Source organism: Tympanuchus pallidicinctus, unplaced genomic scaffold, assembly GCF_026119805.1.
Source record: "Tympanuchus pallidicinctus isolate F22 unplaced genomic scaffold, pur_lepc_1.0 scaffold3, whole genome shotgun sequence".
NCBI classification, from domain to species: Eukaryota; Metazoa; Chordata; class Aves; order Galliformes; family Phasianidae; genus Tympanuchus; species Tympanuchus pallidicinctus.
In genome coordinates this window covers 101,152,486-101,172,447 of record NW_026294747.1, presented here as the reverse complement: position 1 = coordinate 101,172,447, position 19,962 = coordinate 101,152,486, and the positions used below count along the sequence as shown (strand labels likewise).

The 19,962-nt window shown below is 39.6% G+C and overlaps 2 protein-coding genes across 3 annotated transcripts in view; one reads left to right on the top strand and one right to left on the bottom strand.

Moving 5' to 3' along the window:
* Nucleotides 1–7,901: 7,901 nt before the first annotated feature.
* On the bottom strand, nt 7,902–16,324 carry KIAA1143 (KIAA1143 ortholog). The gene is made up of 3 exons (XM_052694319.1): nt 16,106–16,324; nt 14,906–15,065; nt 7,902–9,391 (listed from the first exon to the last, which is right to left on the bottom strand). The coding sequence occupies exons 1-3, from the start codon at nt 16,211–16,213 to the stop codon at nt 9,186–9,188; spliced, it is 474 nt and encodes a 157-aa protein (XP_052550279.1). The 5' UTR covers nt 16,214–16,324; the 3' UTR covers nt 7,902–9,185.
* Nucleotides 16,325–16,427: 103 nt separating this feature from the next.
* Nucleotides 16,428–19,962, top strand: part of KIF15 (kinesin family member 15) — a 34,360-nt gene continuing 30,825 nt past the window's right edge. Inside the window, exons 1-3 of one of the 2 annotated variants that reach the window (XM_052694276.1) lie at nt 16,428–16,561; nt 16,829–16,868; nt 18,606–18,789. In XM_052694276.1, the coding sequence (XP_052550236.1) occupies nt 16,543–16,561; nt 16,829–16,868; nt 18,606–18,789 (243 nt within the window). In that variant the 5' untranslated portion in view covers nt 16,428–16,542. The remainder of the gene's footprint in view (nt 16,562–16,828; nt 16,869–18,605; nt 18,790–19,962) is intronic. The other variant, XM_052694275.1, reaches the window with a different exon arrangement.

Genomic DNA, 19,962 nt, shown 5'->3' with positions numbered 1-19,962 from the left:
CAATGACAGATAATGACTGTCGCAGCAATTAAACAGTACGCATAGGTTGTAATGATTCAGTGACTTTGAGCCAGAGCATGGCAAGAGGCAAGTTGAGGACTGAAGTTTTACTCACCAAGGATCTTCCTTGGAAATGAAGTAGAAGGATTTAAATGGTTTTGCCTATCACTGCTTTGTTCATAAAAACAGCAGCTAGGGTACAGTCCTGTGGGTTTTAGAAAAATGAAATAAGGCTTAGCAGAATTCTTCCTTGGTTAGAAAATATTTATTCCTCTGTATCTGCATTGATTACCTTTAGGTATGAACAGCAACGCCACTCTTATCCTTCAAATGTTCGTTCTAGTCAATAGCAAAATTAATTTGTATACCAACAAATCACAGCTATCCAGGAGAGCAATGAGCTCAGTATATAATAGAGATGAGAGTTTTGGCAAAAGGGAGAGTGTAGAAACAGCCCTGCTTATAAGAATTATTGATAAAAGAATTATATCTTTATAGAATCCAATTCTGTATCTTGAAGCATTTTATACACTTAGTCTTCAGTGAAAGCAGCAACCATCTGAATGACTGCTGTTTGGTGAAGAAAATTGATTTTAAAATATCTGATTTCGTTCATGATTTTAATTTATTTATTTATTCATTCATTTGGTACTAAAGTAGCACCCAGAGTCTGTAGCACAGATGCAGGCTCCTCTGTGGTAAGCACTGGGTAAACCTGCACCAAAGGACTGTGGCCCTTTACAGCCATCACCCAGGATCTGGTTTCTAAAGCACACAGCTCAAAGAGATGTATGTATTTATATATTATCAAATGATTGCTCTAAAGCTGATGCCTGAGATAAAAGCATCTATATTTAGTCTCAGTAGGCTCTCAAGAACCAAAAAGTACCTTAAGCAAGCTCAGTAACCACACATAGAAGGCTGATTCGCTTAAAATCCAAATCCAGCCTTGAGCTGCTAGTGTTACAGGCACAATGAATCTGAGCAGCTCACAGTAGGAAAAGAATTGTTATAGAGGGTATATAGAGGGTATGGGAAAGGTGTATAGAGGGTTATGGGAAAGGTGTATAGAGGGTATGGGAAAGGTGACATGCCATCCACATGCCAGACATGCCTTTCAGACTCTGCCTGTACTAACTGAAAGTTGGGAGGAAACAAGGAAATGCTGGCAGTTTGCAGGGGTGGGATAGGTTCCCAATACCTTACCTGACTGAATTTAAGAAACAGGCTGGTATGGCAAACACTCACTGGTTCTTCTCCAGTGGTGCAGTGAGCAGGCAACTTTCCCTCCCTGCGGGCAGCATCTGCTGAGTGATGTGGAGCACAGGAGCTGCAGAAGGGAGGAACAACTAAAGAGCCAGTACCGCAAGAGGCACAAAGAAAGATGCACTGGGACTCTCACAATCCAGAAGACTTTACACCATTTTGAAGTAGGTAAGTTGGACACAGAAGTGGTAGGAAAAAAAGTTTTATTCTCCTGATATAGCGCATGTGGAATTGCCAATGCAGGAAAATAAGATGTTGAGAAACAACATTACCACCAATCACAAATGTGACATTGCCAAATTTTTGGCTGCTCTAAACCAGCACAGCTACCCTGAGTTACATAAACCAGCAGCTGGGTCAGGAACTAAACCTTAAATCAGGGAAGCCGGAAAATTCTGGGAATGCAGACATTTCATCGTGCCTCACGCCATCCGTCTTTTGTTAAACTTTTTTTTTTCCTTTTTTTTTTTTTTTTTTACATTTGCCCAGAAAACATGCCAGCGTGTCTTTCACAGCACTCTGATGAAGAAAATTCAAGCTGCTCTGCCTGATATTAAAAGAAGTAGCTTTTGGTAGTATTTGGATGCTGTCCAATTGCTAAACTGTAAAGTGCAGTACGTAGCACAAGCACAGCTTGAAGGGTAAGCAGCAAAAGACAGATGAAAATGAAAGTTATCAACAGGAATAAAAGAACATGCAAGCAGAAAGCAGCAGGAGAAATACACAGTGTCTAAGAATGGAGAGAAATGCTTTAACGTGCTTTAACAGTGGTATTAGAGATTTAAACACAACCACACAATGAAGTTCAGTATTAGCACCATGATGAACTGGAAGTGGAAGAACGAGCTTTGGAGTGAATAGAAGCATAGCATGTGGCCAAATGTGTGATGATGTGCAAATTGAGAGTCTCCTCACCTGAAACATGTTAGATGCTGAAGAACAATGCTAGCCACTTAGTCGAGTGATGAAATCAAAGTTGCAACATGTAAGATTAATGTATATTAGAGGAAATAGCTTCTCATGCTGTTAGAAAGATCATGGTCTGGTTATAAAGCACTCAGTGGTGCAATCTCCAAGTATTTATCATTCCAACACATCCAATTAACAAAATGGTATTCAAGTGTTAGTAATTAAGTGCAGGATAGTAACCTTAAGCTTTTAATTTCCCCAGATATTGTCAGTTTGAATCTGACTCTTGGCATTATGATAGCGTGTTTTCACTTTTAAAAGGAATGATAAGGTCCTAGGAATATCACATCAGCCTTCATAATGAGGGAACCATAAAAACAGGGCTGGAAGGGACCTTGCGAGGTCACCTAGTCCAGCCCTCTGCCCTAAGGCAAGATCAATTATACCCAAATCATTTCTGACAGATGTTTGTCTAACCTGTTCATAAAAACGTCTAGCAATGAAGATCCCACAACCTCCCCAGGCAATCCATTTCACTCCTTCACTCCAGTTACAGCTGGAAAGCCTGTCCTAATGTCTTCCTTAAATTCTCCTTTGCTGCCATTTAAACCATTAGCTCTTTTTCTATTCCCGGTGGACACAGAGAACAGTTTATTACTTTCCTCTTTGCAGCAAGCTTTACATATCTGTGTCACGTTCTTACTCCTTCCTCGGCATCTCCTTTTTCTAGATGTAGAAACCCAGTTCTTTCAGTCTATCCCCACAAATCATGTTTTCTACGCTTGTGATCAATGCCATTACTTTCTGTTGGGCATTCAAATTGATCTCCATCTTTCATTTTTCAAGTACAGTGTACAGAAGTGCACACATTACTCCAGCTAGGGTCTGGAGCAAAGAATAACCAGGGTAGGATTGCTTCATTTTTCTTCTCCGTGACAAGTCATTTACAGAGCCAAGTCACAAGTCACAATCTGGATGAAATGGGAACTGTATCTTCTCAGCTCCAGCTTGGCTTGTTGTCTAGAAAGAAAGTTCCATCTCTATTTATCTTATACAATCTTGAAACATTTTACAAGGGACCAAGTATTTTTATTTTCTGCTCTAGAGGCTGATGAATGTCACCTTCCTCCACTTTTTATTTTTATGATATTTATACTAATTTGGCATGATTAAAAATTAATACTGGAATACTCACTAGCTTAAAGGAGCAAGTCTTCTAACTCCCATCAAACTTGAATGCACAAACTCCACAGGTGCCTTTGAAAATCCCTGCTCTGAATGTTGTTTTCTATTGGATAAACAACTCAGACATCACTGGCTTTCTACACAAACGCAGCCTGCCTGGAATAACTTACGAAAATCATAAAATTGATTTAAGCTCTGTTCAGTGCCCCATAAATTTTATGCAGTCCTTAAATTATAAAACTGCTGCTGCTGTGGCACTGATCAGAACAATGCTTTATCTCTTCTCTAGGGATAGTTGGCATGTCAGAGGAGAACAGAAGAGACCGAGGCAGCTGAATTGTTTGTTTCTATTTAACAGGGCAGAATAAAACAGCCTGGATGCCAGGGCTCTAGTTCCACTGAGACTGACCGCATCAAGTTTTTATATATAATAGCTATTATAGTCTTCCTTTGCCTTTTCTTATTATTAAACCAGAAAATAGCTGTCGCTGATTTCACAAGGACACTTTTTTGCCTACATCATCAGATTTGTGGAGGACAACTACAAGGCACTTGAGATATTCCCCTTCTAGTCTATAATCAGTTCCCATTCTCAGATATATGACAAGAAAATGCTGTGACTGTCCAATTGCACGCTGATGTAGAAATGCTGTAGAAGCCTTGTCAAGTAGCCTGTCCCACAGCCCAGAATTCTACCAGAAAAAAAGACAGGCTCTCTGCTTTTACCAAGCTTAGATTTCTTAGAAATATCTGTTTCTTTTCATCTCTACATTCATTGGCAGATTAGAAACATCATTTTTGGCACTGAATCTAAGACAAGGTAAGATAAAAGTCCTCGTGTGGGGAAACTATGCTTGAACGGGCTCCCTACTCTTCGTCTTGGCCTACTCACATATTAAAACTGTAGACCTCAGGCTTTGTCCTGTGCTAGCAAACTGAGATTAAGAGTATCATTGCTTTTTTTTTTTTTCTGAAGAAGTCTCATCTGCAGTAGCCCAGTTTTCAAAAGCAAATGCTCAGTGCATTTTATTAGAGTCGCTCTTTTCAGTGTTTCAACCTAGGCATCCAAAGTCAGCAGCTGCTGGGAGTCTTTTTCTTAGCACTGTCGTTTTCCAGCTCTTTCCACTCTCCTGACAACGCTTCCTGGTCTGTCATTCAGTCAGTTGTCATTTTGAAGGGATGTGTTTTCAACCTTTCTATACTCACGCTTTTCTCCCACGTAACCCTGTGAGCCTCATTCTTCTTCATATGCTGTGTTTTTGCTCAGAGGTATACAAACCATCTGTGCCTCTAATACAATGTTCTTAAATAGCCTCCAGGCAGATCTCTATGGTTTTTAAGTATTTCTCTTTGCCCTTCAGCCTGCTGTTAACCATTTTCCTCGTAGTTTTATAATCTGCCCTTTTAAAGTTCGTCGTTGCTACGTTGTCCCTAAGGGACAGTTCTTTTTATGATATCAAAACTAGAAGTGTGCCATGATCACCATTACCCCATGGAGGCTTGATAACTTCCTCTTACAACTTCTGCCTATTACAAGGGAGCATCCTCTGGCCCATGGCCTTAACTAATCAGGTTTTGCACTAAGGATTGCTACAGGAGCCAGAGGGAAGGATTACTTTGCCAGCTGTACTGGAATGGCACCAAAACCATTTTACATCACCTGACAGAGAGAAAACTGCTTTTGCCAGCTGTTGCTTTACCCTCAACAAAAAACAAGAGGAAAAGGTGATGATGGGAAAAAAAAAAATCATTCATAATTTTCCCTACTGCTCCCATCCATTTTCCTCAGGAAGAAGTTAAAGTTACTTCCCAGGGGCTTGCTCTAAGATTTTATGGGTTCTAAAAATCTTGAGGTCAGTTTACAGGAGCTTGCAGCCACCCATGTATCTCTTCTCCAGTTTTTACAGTTACCCTTGTGACTGCTGCCTCTGGAATAGTCTCAAGGAAGTGGGGCAGAAGAGCAAGCCTATGACATGGAAAATCTCTTTGCAGATTAACACTTCACTGCAGGAACAATGAGATGATGCTGACAAGGCAGCTGATAGACCAGTCTGTCAGGTAAGTGGACGAAAGATTGATTTGTGGCATCTTGCCACAAGAAAGGGCTATAGGTTATTAACCAACTTCAATGGACAAATACTTGCTGAGACTGCATATCACACTTCTTGTGCTGTACCAAAGGTAATGACTCATCTTCAGGCATGCCTGATGTCCTTGAGAATGCAATTGGCTCTACACAGCCAAGTGAAGCATTACTTAGTTAATACAGTACAGCACAAGGGAAACAATCAGCTGAAATGATGACATTGCTACTTCCTGCTTTGTTATAAATCTGAAGCTAAATACAGGCTGCTCGTGCTTAGTGCATGCAAAACACAGCCGTTGATCCTCCGGCGATACTTCCTGGAAAAGTACTGGACACAAAAACTATCAAATAGAATTCTTACTCATCCCTTTTTGTTTAGGTCAATGAAATGAACTTTTGCAGTCCAACAGATCTGTTTTTAACTTTGAGTCAAGCTGGAGATATAGCCAACGATAAGAACTCAGGGACTACTTGCCCATACATGGATCTTGTTGCTCACTCTGCCAGGTATCTTTGAAATTTCCTTTCTCAATAACGGAGCGTTCCTGGTGATCCACCTTAATTCCTATCATTTACAAAAAGATCCTATTCCTTTCAAATGGGGATTTCCTTCCTTGATCGCAGACATCAGCTCTGCTCTGAAATAAGCACTTGGATGTCATCTGGAAAGGTGAGATGTTCTGTCAGCTTTGCAGTGTGACAAAGCTTCCTCTATAAACACCCATCACTACTGTGCAGTTATGCTATTGGAATTCATCAATAATTTTTGAGTCTTAAAGAACTGGAACTTGTCAAAGATTGTATCAATAAAAGCTGTACACAATTCCCACACCAGTTAACAGGCCACATCTGACCAAGTTTCCAGTGCTGGGTAACAAGCCTCAGCTATTTTCACCTTCCACCTTCATAGCGCTTCTCTCACACTTGGCTGAAATGAAGCTCCATGAAGGAGGGGAAAAAAAGATTACTCTCTACATAAGGGAAAAAGGAGGGAAGAAAAAGGAAAAACAAAGCAGCAGCCAGAAGGATTGTCCATTGTAGTGGATAGCCCCATGCTCCATCTACTCACTTTGGCTTCCCCTTTACTAGAAAGTTCCCACAATTATTTTTTTCCATGACCCATTGCTTAAGGCAGGTGATTGCTTAAGACAGTTTCACATTTATTTCATAAATGAACAAGTAATTGTTCTCTTTAGTCACAGGTTCTGTGGGGTGCTGATGGCGTGTGTAATTTTCTTGATGTGTCACATAAAAACACTGCATTTTCACATGACTACTTGACTAAAATGCTTTTGTGCATCACTCACACCTCTTAATAAAATATATCCAATTAGTTATTGCTAGGTGAACTGGGAGTGAAATACAAAGGTCTCCTGGTCTGAGCACCACAAATCACAGTCGTAATAAAGTAAAAAACCTGTGTTTCTGTATCCACCTCTCCATACCCTGCTGCGCTGCCTGATGAACATGCTTTTCATTATAGTATTTCCAAGCAAACCCAATTAATTTATTTGCATTCCAGACATCTGTCATGAAGTTACAGGGCTAGGAGCATGATTAAGCAAAAGTACTGTACCCAGAATTTTAAAGTAATTCTCTTTTTACTGGATTTGAATCTAACAAGACTTTCATTAATAACTTTTGTTTAAATGCTGACAGGATTCAAACAAGACCTCAATCTCTTTCTGAGTGTGCCAAATTGGCTCCGCATTTGGGAGGCTCTCTCAGATTTTAAGGTAAATGTAAATTCCTCTGATCTGTGGCAGGCATTTTTCTCTTGATAACCACGTCTCCTGAACTGCCTTGCAGCGAAAGCAAAAAGCTTTCGGGCTCTGCAAGAAAGATGTAAGCAAGTGTGGCTTTGTGCTGATGACCAGAACTGGAAATGTTTAAGCAAGCATTAATCGGTTAACTCATCCCTTCATGAGTCTCAGCAAGTCAGAATATTTACTCAGTCATTTAAACATGCCCAAATATTCCTTCAGAATACTGTAATACCAATCTCATGGTTATATATATATGTGTGTGTGTGTATTTTAAATTGATTCAAACAGATGTTAAACATACAAAGTTAATGAAAAGATTAATCTCTGGGAACCTCTGATTCTCTATTCCTTCTTCCTGTATTTTTCTTTATTATATGCAAAATGTCCTCATGGGAATCTTCAGGATGTTACATGGCACATCTCTGGCAGCTATAATATCAGACCCAAGCCACGTCAATACCTTAACATCCAGTTCTAGTTCTAATTTTCATCTTCTGGAAGGACAACATACTTATTCATTTTCAAAATCAAGCGAACTCACAATAAGTGTGAAGAGGCAGGCAGGCTCGCATCTGATCTTATGCTGTAAGAGGTTGTGATATATGAAGACAGGCAGCAATTACAAAAGACTTCACTACTGGATGACTCCAAAAATTCAGTGCATTTTTAATTTAAATATCCTTGGACCATTTTCAGAAAACATAATTTATTGTTTAATACCAAATTAACAAACTCAAAACAGCTGTTTCACACAGCAACTTCAAATCTGCTCCTCAATGAAGCTTTACAGCCCAAATAACTTTGAATGACCTGTCATGCAGCACAAGAACCGGTTTCATTGCTTCATACCCTGTAATTTCGCAGCAGTCTCAGTCTTGCTTACATATGGCTACATAACACACAATATATTCAAGACATTTCAGACCAATCAGTCCTGTTTCTACCTCCTGGTGCTTCCCAATCCCATCAGCAGTTATTTCATTTTGGTACATCCCATAACATAAATAGTACAGGAATGGTCATTTTCAGTGCACCATACATGGTCAGTTGAAACATTTTAAAACAGCCATAGCATTTCTTACCTTAGCTTTCCTGTTTACAATTTCCTATTCAAACAAAATTAAAATACTTTTTCCACAGATTAAAGATGAAATGCTTTTCAAGAACAAACTGATGTCCCCAAAAATTACAAATACATATGTAGCTAACTAGACTGTACTTCCAAAAAAACACACCACCTTCACACATCAGAATAGTAACCAAAGTGTATGATCTCAAAGGGTTTAGGCATCTTTCTTTTGCACTAGTTGATACAATCACAATTTTTCATATCTTGCCAGCACAATTAATTCAAATTAATTTGATGCCTCTTGGACTGCATTCAGTGCAGACAGCATGAAGACTACATGATTTTAGAAACTGCAGGCTTGCTTACTGCAAGAGAGCTCACAAAGAGTTTATCTGACAAACCATACGTGCAAAATTTAGTGCAAGCTTTTGTCACTATATGAGGCAAAATACATCAATTTCTGTTCCACAGCAATGAAGTCTCTCTCTTTTGAATGTTAAGACAATAATAAGTAAAAAAAGTACACAACTCTCAATTAAGCCCATCTGATAGAGGGGAAACAAAATTCTACTAATGAAGGACATTTTAAAATGAACTGACTAAAAATACATTTAAGCTGGATATGTACTGGTATATTTTGCTACTCATTTAGCTAGTTGAGATGCTACTCATCTCAAATAGCTTCGACACATTTGTTTAAACTCTTTTTTAAAAATACAGATGTGAGATACTATTCCTGCAGTTCCATCTGAACTGAGAAGTCTGAGCTCAGTTTTGCTCATGCCATGTTTCTCTAGATGAACGATAACAAAGTAAGAAAAGATTCAAATATCATGTATAAATTTCTAAGAAAATCCACACTCTTCTTCTAATCCCAAAAAGGATAACTAAACATATACAGCTCCTAATCATCGTTTTCCTCATCATCAAATGAGAGAAGACTGCTGTTTTTCACTTGCTTGGATGTACTTTGAGAAGTAGTTGCTTCTCTGTCAGTTTTCTTTTTCATCTTCTTACTTGAACTTACATTGAAGTCCAAAACCTTCTCTGATGAACGTTTGGCTGGCTTTCTGAACATAATTTTTCCATCAGCAGATTCTGATTCACCATCTATAATGAATGGAATAAAATGAGAACTCAACTTCACACAACCATACAGAACTTCACTACTGTCTTCTCCCCAAAACCAAGACTAGTGAAACCTCTGCTAGAATAAAAGAAACGTGAATATGTAGAGTTTTTTTTGACTACACAGTCTCCATCAGTGAATGCCCTCGAGGCACACAGATCTGTTCCAAGACAACCAACCCCTGAAGACAGTTCTCCTCCTGTTGTTCCAAGTAAGAAACTAACCAGAGCTTTAACTGCAATGACTGTGAGCAGTAAAGCTTCTCCCACACAATCCAGCCTCATCCATGTACCAAAATGGAGGGGACAACTTTATATGATCCTCAGTTCTCCTTCGCTGTTTGTAAAATCCATGCCAATGTACTTGTTTTAAAATTATAGTAGCTCTTTAAAGAACACATGTAAGGGACAGAGCTTTTCTTTTACTCTAATGTGCCATGCCTTGGAAAGAAATAACTGTTTCTTCTTCTCTGCATGTACTGCAAATAGTTAAAAACCAAATCCCTTATATTCTGAAGACCCTTTTAAAGAAGAAACCTATTGTAAAAACCTGAGCACCAATTCTGTCAATGACTTCTACATTATGTACACTTTTCCAGTAGTTTGTGAAAGAACACCACTATGCAGAGAACAGCTAGCTAGGTTTTTTGACAACATTTCAGTACTGGCACATTAGAAAAGCATTATGCTCACACATAATAACCAACAAAAATAAACTGTGCATACGATAAGCTTATTTGTCAATTGATCCTCTGTGATATCTGCATGGAAAGCTAAGTATTTACATGCTGTACATTTGATTTGTAAGTTCATGAAATGCTAACAATAAATTCTGGGAGACAAAAAGGACTAATTGTGAAAACATACCACACCACATATCGCTTTTCTCAGAAGCTGGGCTAAGAAGTCAAGACTCAAAATATATATACATATTTTTTTTCCACGTAACTGCTTCTATTTTAACTCTTGGCCTGGTAAAACAATGTTAAAATTTCAGTATGTGCTCAAGGATGTTCCGTTCAGCAGGAAGCCCAGGACAACTTCAGAGAGCTGTGATGTGTCAGCAGCGCTTGACAAAGAATCAATCAGACGACAAAACACAGCAGGCGCAGGCTTACCTAAGCAAATTGTAAGGAGAACAGAATATACTATTTTGAAAGAGTCTGAGGTAGCAGCTCAAGAGATCTGTGTTGACTTGTTAGGATTGTCTTTCCCAGATTCACTTCACTTCATCCCTTCTGATTTTACCAGACTGTTACAACATGTCAGCTGTCTTCTTTGTTTATAGTGATGACCCTCAGAAACAGAGATGTGTTCAGCAATGCAAAGAAGAGGTTAAAATAGCAATCTCAGTGTTGGTAGTTTCTTAAAACAGAGTCCTGACAAAAGACTGTAACAGTATTACAGACAGCAGGATTTCTGATAAATCCACTGAAACACAGAAAGTAAAAGACAAGCAAAGTAACAGCACAACAGGAGAAATAATAAAATCCACTTCTTACAAGAAAAGAGGCAGAAAACTACCACTAGTAGTTCAGTTGTGACCGTGCTGAGTCACTGCTGCTTTTACATCTGTCACAAACTTTCATGCTGGCATTTTCAGACATGGAGCTGAAAACCCACTTCACCAGTGACATCAATGTACAAAGCCACAAATTCAGAGAACTTTCTCCTTTCTCCTATTAATTACAGTTTATATCTTACAAGAGGAGTAGAGAAGTAGAGAGTATCTGAAAAGAAATACTGCTCTTCTGTTTATTTTTTATGTAGCAGTCATTTGCATAGCTAGCAGCACAACTTTTCAGCAGTCAGCTTCTGTCCACATAGGTTTATTAGGCTGTAGGAGAAAACAAATGCCAATAAATTGGAAGGACAGGAGGAGCAGTATGAACAATATTTCAAGACACACATCTATTCAATGACAAGGGTTGGAAAAAATTTATGGCAACCTACTGAATTTCTTTATGTTTCTATGTTTATAAGTTCAGGTCAACAATTTCCACTGTTCTTTCTAGTGCTTTCTAGTCACCCCCCTCCATGCATGCCTTTGGGAGCTTTTACTACAGGAACTCCACATACCGCTGTCATGAAGATGAGATGACCAGCCTTTTCTCAGATATTCAGACTCATACATTTATGAGAGAAAAATAAAACCATAGAGAATGTTTTTGTTATTTAAGAATTGTAAGATGAGCTCTGATTTAGATTCCTCCTGTTTACACGTCGAAGAGCAGCACGAACCCTAAATGTGATTTAATGGCTGTGAAAGCTTAAAGGGTCTGATACTCAAGACAGCATTGCCCGTAATCTCTTTGCCTCTCGTCTTTTCCTCCCCTAGCCCTAATGTGTAGAATGCAGCAGGAATAATGTCAGAAGAGTAGGGACACCTGCCAAATTTGGTCACCTGCAGAGCATCCCAGAGACAAGATGAACTAAAAAATCCATAGAAAAATAAATTCTGGAGAGTACAAAAAAAGCTGGGAGAAAGTATCTTGCAGTAATTACTATCTTTCGTGCAAACTTAATTTCTCATAAGGCCATTTTTATCTATGAACTGCTAGTAACCATTTATAAAATGCTGCACAAAAACTTTAAACAAAATGACTGATGTTAAACAGAGGCCTTCTTTCTAAGCTTCTAAGCTAGCCCTCCACTCATAAAATATTTCAATATGGAAGAACTTTTTTCCTCATACAGCAAAGTTTAAGCCTTAAAACTAAAAATGTGCTCTATGACTGAATTTGCAAAAGCCAAAAAATTGTGCTTTGCCTCAGGAGGCAGCTTAGTGCAGCTAGGATCAACTTACTGATCAACTTGCTTGTTTTTGCCAAATTAATGCAAAAGTGTCGTTCATCTTTTAAAGAAAGCACAAGCCAGAAGAATTTGGTGTCTAAGATTTAACACACACACACACACACACACACACACACACACACACACACACACACACACAAAAAGTGACTCCATGTCAACCTGATTGTAGAACAAAATGAAGCAGAAAGGATGCAAATGGAAAACAAAAACTCCTAGAGTAATATTCTAAGCCAAAGCCTGAATGCAAGAACTTTCAAATGAAGGCAATCCCTCAGATATATAAAAGAGGAGAGGGCAAAACCTCAAAACAAAATACTTGCAATTTTTTTTGAAAAGCTGACAGTTTTTATTCACAACGGATAGTCAGCAGTCTATTACTTATGACCTACCAAGGCACTTTGGCATTGATGTCAACATGGTGGGAGGAAAAACTATCAGTTCTGAAATGTGTTTCCCTGCTACTCTTTCAGTTTTTGCATAATTTCACTGCTGAGTAATTTGGGGCTATACATTATGGTGTGGTATCTGTTACATTCATTTCACTTTCTACGCCGAGATAAAAGAAATGTGAAATTTAATTGAATCATGCAATGTCAAGCTTTCATTATACCCCCAATTTATACAAGTGACAATTACCAAAAAAGAACTGAAACTAACGCATTATTCAGAATTCTCTTTATTAAATTGGAAGCAACAAGCTGCCTGAATACCTGCCTCAGACTATAAAGCTGAAATGAAACCTCTACATTTAAATCTCCCTGCTGACATGGCAAAGATGGACAAAGACTTGAAGAAGCCTTCAGCAACTTGCAGCACCAGATTTTCACTGACAGTTTCACACTCAGTCCTCTATATAGCAGAGGCACATACATACAAACACATTTAACCTGGGTATTCCCATAAGAACAAGAAGCAAAAGCAAGACCTCAGAGTAACAGCAAAGGCAGGTGAGCAAACAGTAGCACTATCATGCAGAACAGAGGGCAGCACTACCACCCTACAGCATTTTAGAAGTCCTGCTACCTGCCACTGCGGATTTTTTCCCTCAAGTGCATGTTATCTCTCGGTGAATGAAGGAGCAAAAGCAGAGGTCATAAAGTCCTGCAAGGACTCAACACTACTATCCTTACTACACAGATTTATATTGTGTCTTAGGAATGCCTTTTTCCACCAGAGACATTCAGTGACTCTGTTCAAATACACTTTTGTTTTCACACTGTGTATTCATCTTAGTATATCGGCTGTTTCTGAACTCTTTCACAGCATGGACTCCACCTCAATAGATTCTCATGGACAACCAGTACTTTTTGCCTAGCTTTACAAAATCATTTTCCTCCTACTGTGACTGTTCGAGAATCAACTTGCTTACATGAAAAAGAAACCAACACTCCAAAAGAATGCCATTTCTTTCCAGTCGGTTGAAATTTCTAGCAGCACTAGGATGACAGTACAACTTTCGAAAAGAAATCATGCAACAGCTATACGAACTGCAACACCAATTAACTGCCATAACAACATTAGCAAGAGTTTTTCCACTCACTCTACTAAGAATGTAAAGCTGTAAACAGATTTTCCAAAGAGATTGAACAATACAATGAAATCATCAATTCCCCATCGAAAAACAAGGCCTTCATTTTTAGTTGAAATGCTGCATTTCACTCTTCTCACTGGTCTGTCATCCACCTAAGACAAAGCTTTGCCATACTAGCTGTAGACAGTATTTTCTTGCATCAGTTATTGAACATACTGTCCCCTCTTCCCAGGTTCTAGATAGTTTATTATTTCCAGAAGAGGTAAGCAATGAAACAAAGACCAGATTTTTTATTTTACTGGCTTTTAAGCAATGTAAAAGCAAAACTTTATCTGGGTGGTTTTGTTTTCAGTGAAATAGTCTAAATTTTCAAAGCAAAATAACTGGAAGGGTAGTTGAAATATTTTTCTGTATTCACATAAATACATAATGGTGCAGAAGATGCATAAAGAACAGCAGAAATAATGAAGTCTGATTTATTGCAGTTTGATTCTAGATTGCAAATCTGCTTTGGAGATCATGGCTCCCTTTCATGTCACTCCCTATATTCTTGAAAACCTTCTGTTCATCTCCTTTCTTTCACATCTCAAGTCAAACCACAGCACTCCTACTTGTCTTCCATGTGTCCTGACTACTAGTTGTGCAAGTCACAATGCATACTGAGGATGATTTCAATGAAGTAGTGATGTGGAGCAGTCAGTTAAGTCATCAGGGAACTGAGTTTACAAACCTGTCATTCTCTTCTCTGAGGCACTAACTTGAGTTTCCTCCTTCTAGGTATATACTATTTTACAGACTCCTAAGATTACCTTTAATATCCCCACCATCAAACAGAGTTAATTAACTGATTAATGAGTTCAGAAGTTATCACAGGCGATGTCAAGAAGATACAGCAGGCTAATGACACTCCATTTGCCTACCCCCCAATTATTATTAATAATAAATTAAAGTGGTGCTTTAGAAGTAGAATGATGCACTATCAAGAAAAACAGAACTTCAACAGTATAGAGACAGACATCTTGGGCGTTACTTCAGATTGGGAATCAAAGGTAATATTAAATGATAGAAAACAAGCAAGGATCATCAAGCTCCCTTTTATGACTCTCTTGCTTTGGCTATACAAAGCAAAAAATTAGTAGTTTTAAATTCACCTTGTTCACTTGACTTCAAGGCCTCTTTGATTTGCTGTTTAATTTTCATTGCTTCTTCAGCAGTCAAGTCCCCTTTCTTCAGCGTTACCACTTGAGGCTGCTCATCTTCATTATCACTGCCATTATCAGAATCACTATCCGCAAGTGGAAGCTGCTCTCTCTAGAGGAAAGAAACAAAAGCAATTCTGATCAATTGGTACAACAGCAGGCAGTAGTTTTGGTTTCACTTCTGCAGCAATGTTGGTGAGGAGCCATGGCACAGCCCACAGCACCAGGCTCTCCCAGAGCACTTTACCTGAATGACACACATCTACTGTCGCATCCTTCAGCAAAAGTCACAGAATCACAGAATGGCCAGGGTTGGAAGGGACCTCAAGAATCATGAATCTCCAACCCCCCTGCCACATGCAGGGCCACCAACCTCCACATTTAATACTAGACCAGGCTGCCCAGGCCCCATCCAACCTGGCCTTGAACACCTCCAGGGACGGGGCAGTCTGCATTACTGCAGCCCATGGCATGCATTCCCAGTACAACAGGGACAAACATACACACACACACACATATATATATATATAAAGATTTTTAAGATATATATATATATATATATATTAAGATTTGCTCATATTTGGCGACTAGAACAGGCTCATAGGACTCATTGCAACTCTTTGGACAACACTCAACTCTGTCATGGAGACAGTGTCCCACAGAAAGAAAACAAAAAGCACACACAGACCCTATGGCCTCTACTCTAGCATATGTGTCAGCTGATCAGGCATTAAGACCATTTTAACCCTTGGCATATATAATTTCTATTACACTCTTAAAACATTTCTTCCCCCTAACCCCGGCCCTATTAGAACAGTTAAACTTGGAGCATATCTCCATCCCCCTGGGGATGCCAAGACGTGAAACAACTGCTCTGTGACGGGGCACCAGGGCTGCAATTACTAAATGGCAATGAGATGGGGCAGTGTTTTTTTAATTTATTTTCATCTTCGCCAGAAGAACAAGTCCCCTAGGCAGCCCCAGCCCACAGCAAGCTGGCAGCTACCAGCACCCCAGCCCTTCCAAGGCCTATCCCCCGCCTCCCAACGGGTTTCGTCCCCTCCCTGAGGGGAAGGCAAGCAGGGCAGCGGTGCGCGGGGCCGAGTAGGGACACGCTGCCGAGCAAGGACCTCTCCTCAGGAAGGACGTTACCTTGGTTTCCACCGTGGGCCCCTCCCGATACCCGACCTGCCGCTTAAAGCGGCTGAGGAAAGCGGGCTCGGCCGGCCGCACGTAGGAGACCTGATTCCTTTTGCTCATGGCCGCTGCCCCCAGCTCGGCCACAAGCGGCCAGCTGCCCGCTTCCGGTAGCGAAGGACGGCAGCCCGAGCGGGACAGCCAGAACGCTTCCTGCTTCCGCCTTGCTGTTGATATCCACATCACGTGACGAGGGCAGGCATGCTTCCAGCCAATAGGAGGAGAGAAGCCAGACTAGGGGCAAGAATCGTGCAATGAAATGGCCGCGCCCTTCTTGGCCTCATGTTGGGGGCGGGGTTGTGCCGCTTTCGGTTCTTAGCGCCAAATTCAAACACGCCGCCATTTTGGAGGAACTGTGGGGCGGGTGGGGGGCCGTAGGGCCGGCGTGGATTATGGCTCCCGGCACGAGAGGTAAGGGGACGAGGGGGCGATCGGAGTGCGCGGTGAGGAGGCTGGGGGTACGCGGTGAGAGGGGTGGGGGAATACATCAGTGCCGCTGTCACTACGTGGGGGCTCTGCAGGGACTGGGGCCGCCGCACTGAGCGGGCTGCGGTGCGTGGCGGTGGGACGGGACGGGACTGTTGTTCTTAAACATTAGTTTTTGTATTTTGATTTTTATTTTTTGATTTTTATTTTTATCTTGACTATTTTCTGTGTATTTTTTTCACCTTTTCGTAGATTTACGTGATCCTGCAGTGCCTTTGCTGAACTCACCTAGGTAAAGTATTATTGGCTGCTTCCTATATGCAAATCTTTCCTGTAGGAAAAAGTGCAAATAGTGTAATTGTACAAAATAACGTGAAGTTTTTCACCCAGTGTTTTTCCCACACAGGACTGCCCATCTCTCTCAACTTCCTTTGTGATTTAAAAATAAAATCTCTTCATCCAAGCGCTGTTTTGAGGCATCGGATTTCTTAGAATGTTGTCATAATTCTTGGGTGTAGGCTGGCTTCTATGAGCGAGTCCCAAGCTAAAAGAAAGACACATAAAGCCCTCCAAATATACACGATTGCCCCAACTCAAAATATTACATACTGACAAAATATTTAGCAAGTTAGTGAGATGTCTCAAATCCAGTTTCAGGTCTTCCCTTTCTCAGCTGCTGCTTCTTCCCCTTTTAGCCTTTTCATTTGTTGCTCCCCCATCTCACGTTTCACTCATGAAGTATACTTCTAAAACTGTTCTTTTCCTTTCTCTTGTATTGCCAAAAGTAAAAACCAATGCCAGTTATAATACTATCTTGCTCTGATTGATGTGAAAGAATAAAGTAAATACAAGCTTGCTGTTGTTTCATGGAGGAATTAAATTATTTAAGAATTCAGTTGGTATAAATATTTTTATTGATGTTTATACTAGAATGTGATAAAGCATTAATATAATTCATACACAGTTGGAGTTTGGTTGCTCCAAAAGTAATGCCTCTTATTTTCATGGAAACTGCGACGTCTACGAAGAGTGCAATAACTGTTTGATGGAGTAAATTCTCAGCTACAAAATGCTGGTTTTCAACACAGTCATTATTGTTAGTTATGCATTCTCACCAGCAACAAACGAACCTGTGTACTGCACTCATAGAAGTCTGCAGCAGAGGAGGTGACCTGCTATTGCCACTGCTGAACCACACCACCTGCTGCCTCACCAAATGTCAACTGGGGCAATTTTTTCCATATGGAGGAATTTATTGACACCCCTTCACCTCATCTGCACTTCTGTGTCAGATGCCATTCTGTCAGACTGCGCCTCCATGTCCTTCTGTCACACAGCAACAAAATGCAACAGGATATTGGTGGGAAGGTTCAGCCTCTGCCATACTGCCAACATCTGCATCAGATGTAATGTGCCAAAATAACAAAATAGGAGGCATTACTTTAAAGCATTCAAGCTGAGTTTTGAACAAACTGTTCAACAAAGAACAAACTGTTGTATCCACTGATTAATGTGGTGAAATGGGTCAGGGAACTTTTAATTTTAGGAGCGTTGTCCTTGATCAGATTCATCGATTGAGAATTGATTATTTTTTCACTTCCTGTGAAAAGGAAAGAAAATGCAAGATTTCTTGCTGCAATATAGCATTGTGTGTTTCACTTGTTAAATCTTTCTCCAAGTTCCTGTAATAAAGAGGATACTTGAAACCTACAGCCTTAGAAATTACTGAAGCCCCATTATAACTGCAGTGGCCTGTCTGCTCTCTCTTCCTCCCCTCTCTTTGTACTTCAAATTCACTGTGAAATGTGAACAACAAATTCCACCAGCTTTTTGTTCTTTTTTAATCTGCCACATTGTAAGCTTTTCTACTGTGTCTTATAATGAACTCATGTGTACAGCTACAAGGTCTGTAATTTGAGGAAATATGTTTGTATGATTTCATATGCTTAATCTGATTTTTGCAGTGTAAGTCTAACAAACAGCTGATAGATGTATTTCAAAGAAATCTAATGCATAAATATTCATTCAGCGTTGAAGGGGATGCTATCAAGGTTTACGTAAGAGTACGTCCCCCTTCAGAGGGAACTGCATTAACTGATGGAGATCAAGGCTTGTGTTTATCTGTTCTTTCATCAAACACCATCCGTCTGCATTCGAAGCCTGAGCCGAAGATCTTCACTTTTGATTATGTTGCAAATATGGAAACAACACAGGTAATAACTGAATAACTTACAGAATTTTGTAGCAGTAGTGCAGGTTTTCCCCAGATTTTGGCAACTGCTGTGTTAAACCTTTCTAAAGACGTCATTCCTTTGGTCATATTTTTTGGGGTCTTATTTTTTGCTGTGCTCTATTTATTAATATGTGGCTGTAGTTTAGAGATACTGCCCTTAATTCCACTTTTGAATAGTTTTTATGTATTTTTAAGCACCACTAATTTGTTTAATCAAAGCTTGCGTTAGAATTAAAGCTCCTGTTTGCAAACATAACAGTAATAGCATGAACAGAAAACAACGCCCTGTTGAGATAATCACACAAAAATGGATGGTAGCCAATAGCCGATGTGATTCGTATGTTAGAAGTTTATGACCCTATTACAGTTATATTTCCTTTTATATCTGCTTTTTAACAGATATATTGTTCAGAAATTTTCACTGCTTAATGTTCTTATGCCCTTGGAAAAGGTAATACCAGAAGGAAAATGCTCCAATTTAATCTTCACAGTATTGCATTCTTGAAGTTCTGAACATCATTTTCATTTAACATCAAATGCACCACACTTCCATTTGCAAGGTCTTAAGGAAGTCTTTCCTTCCTACAATATGATCTTAATGGGAAAACCTAAAAGTAATCTTTCTGAGTTGTTTCTGCAATGTCCTTACAAATGGTGATTAATTTCTTAGTTTCATAAAGCATTGGTTGTATAAGGAGTAAGAGTGAGGTCTTTTTAATAGTGCTGACTTGAAGTGTATTCTAATAAAGGAGCAGTGTCATCCTTCAAGTGTCATCTCTGTTTTATATGAAGAAATGAACTACTTGTGACAGCATCCTGTCATCCATCTTCATGCAGAACTCTGCACAGAAGTTGTGAAGTTCTTAATAAATGTCATAATAAGAACCCATAATATATACATCTCATTTAGCATCTCTAAAAGAAAACGAGGTGCTCAGCTATCATTTGCAGCGAGGCTTTTCTTGCATGTCTAGGAAATGCATGAAAATGGAAGCTGAGTGGCTGTGCTCGTTTGCCCAGTATGCCATTGTACCATGGCAAATGTGGAAAGCTGACCAGTTTTGCTGATCATCATAGTTTCAATTTTGCTATAAACCACATAATAATTATAATGAACACTGGACCAAAATTAATACTATACATAATAAAAATT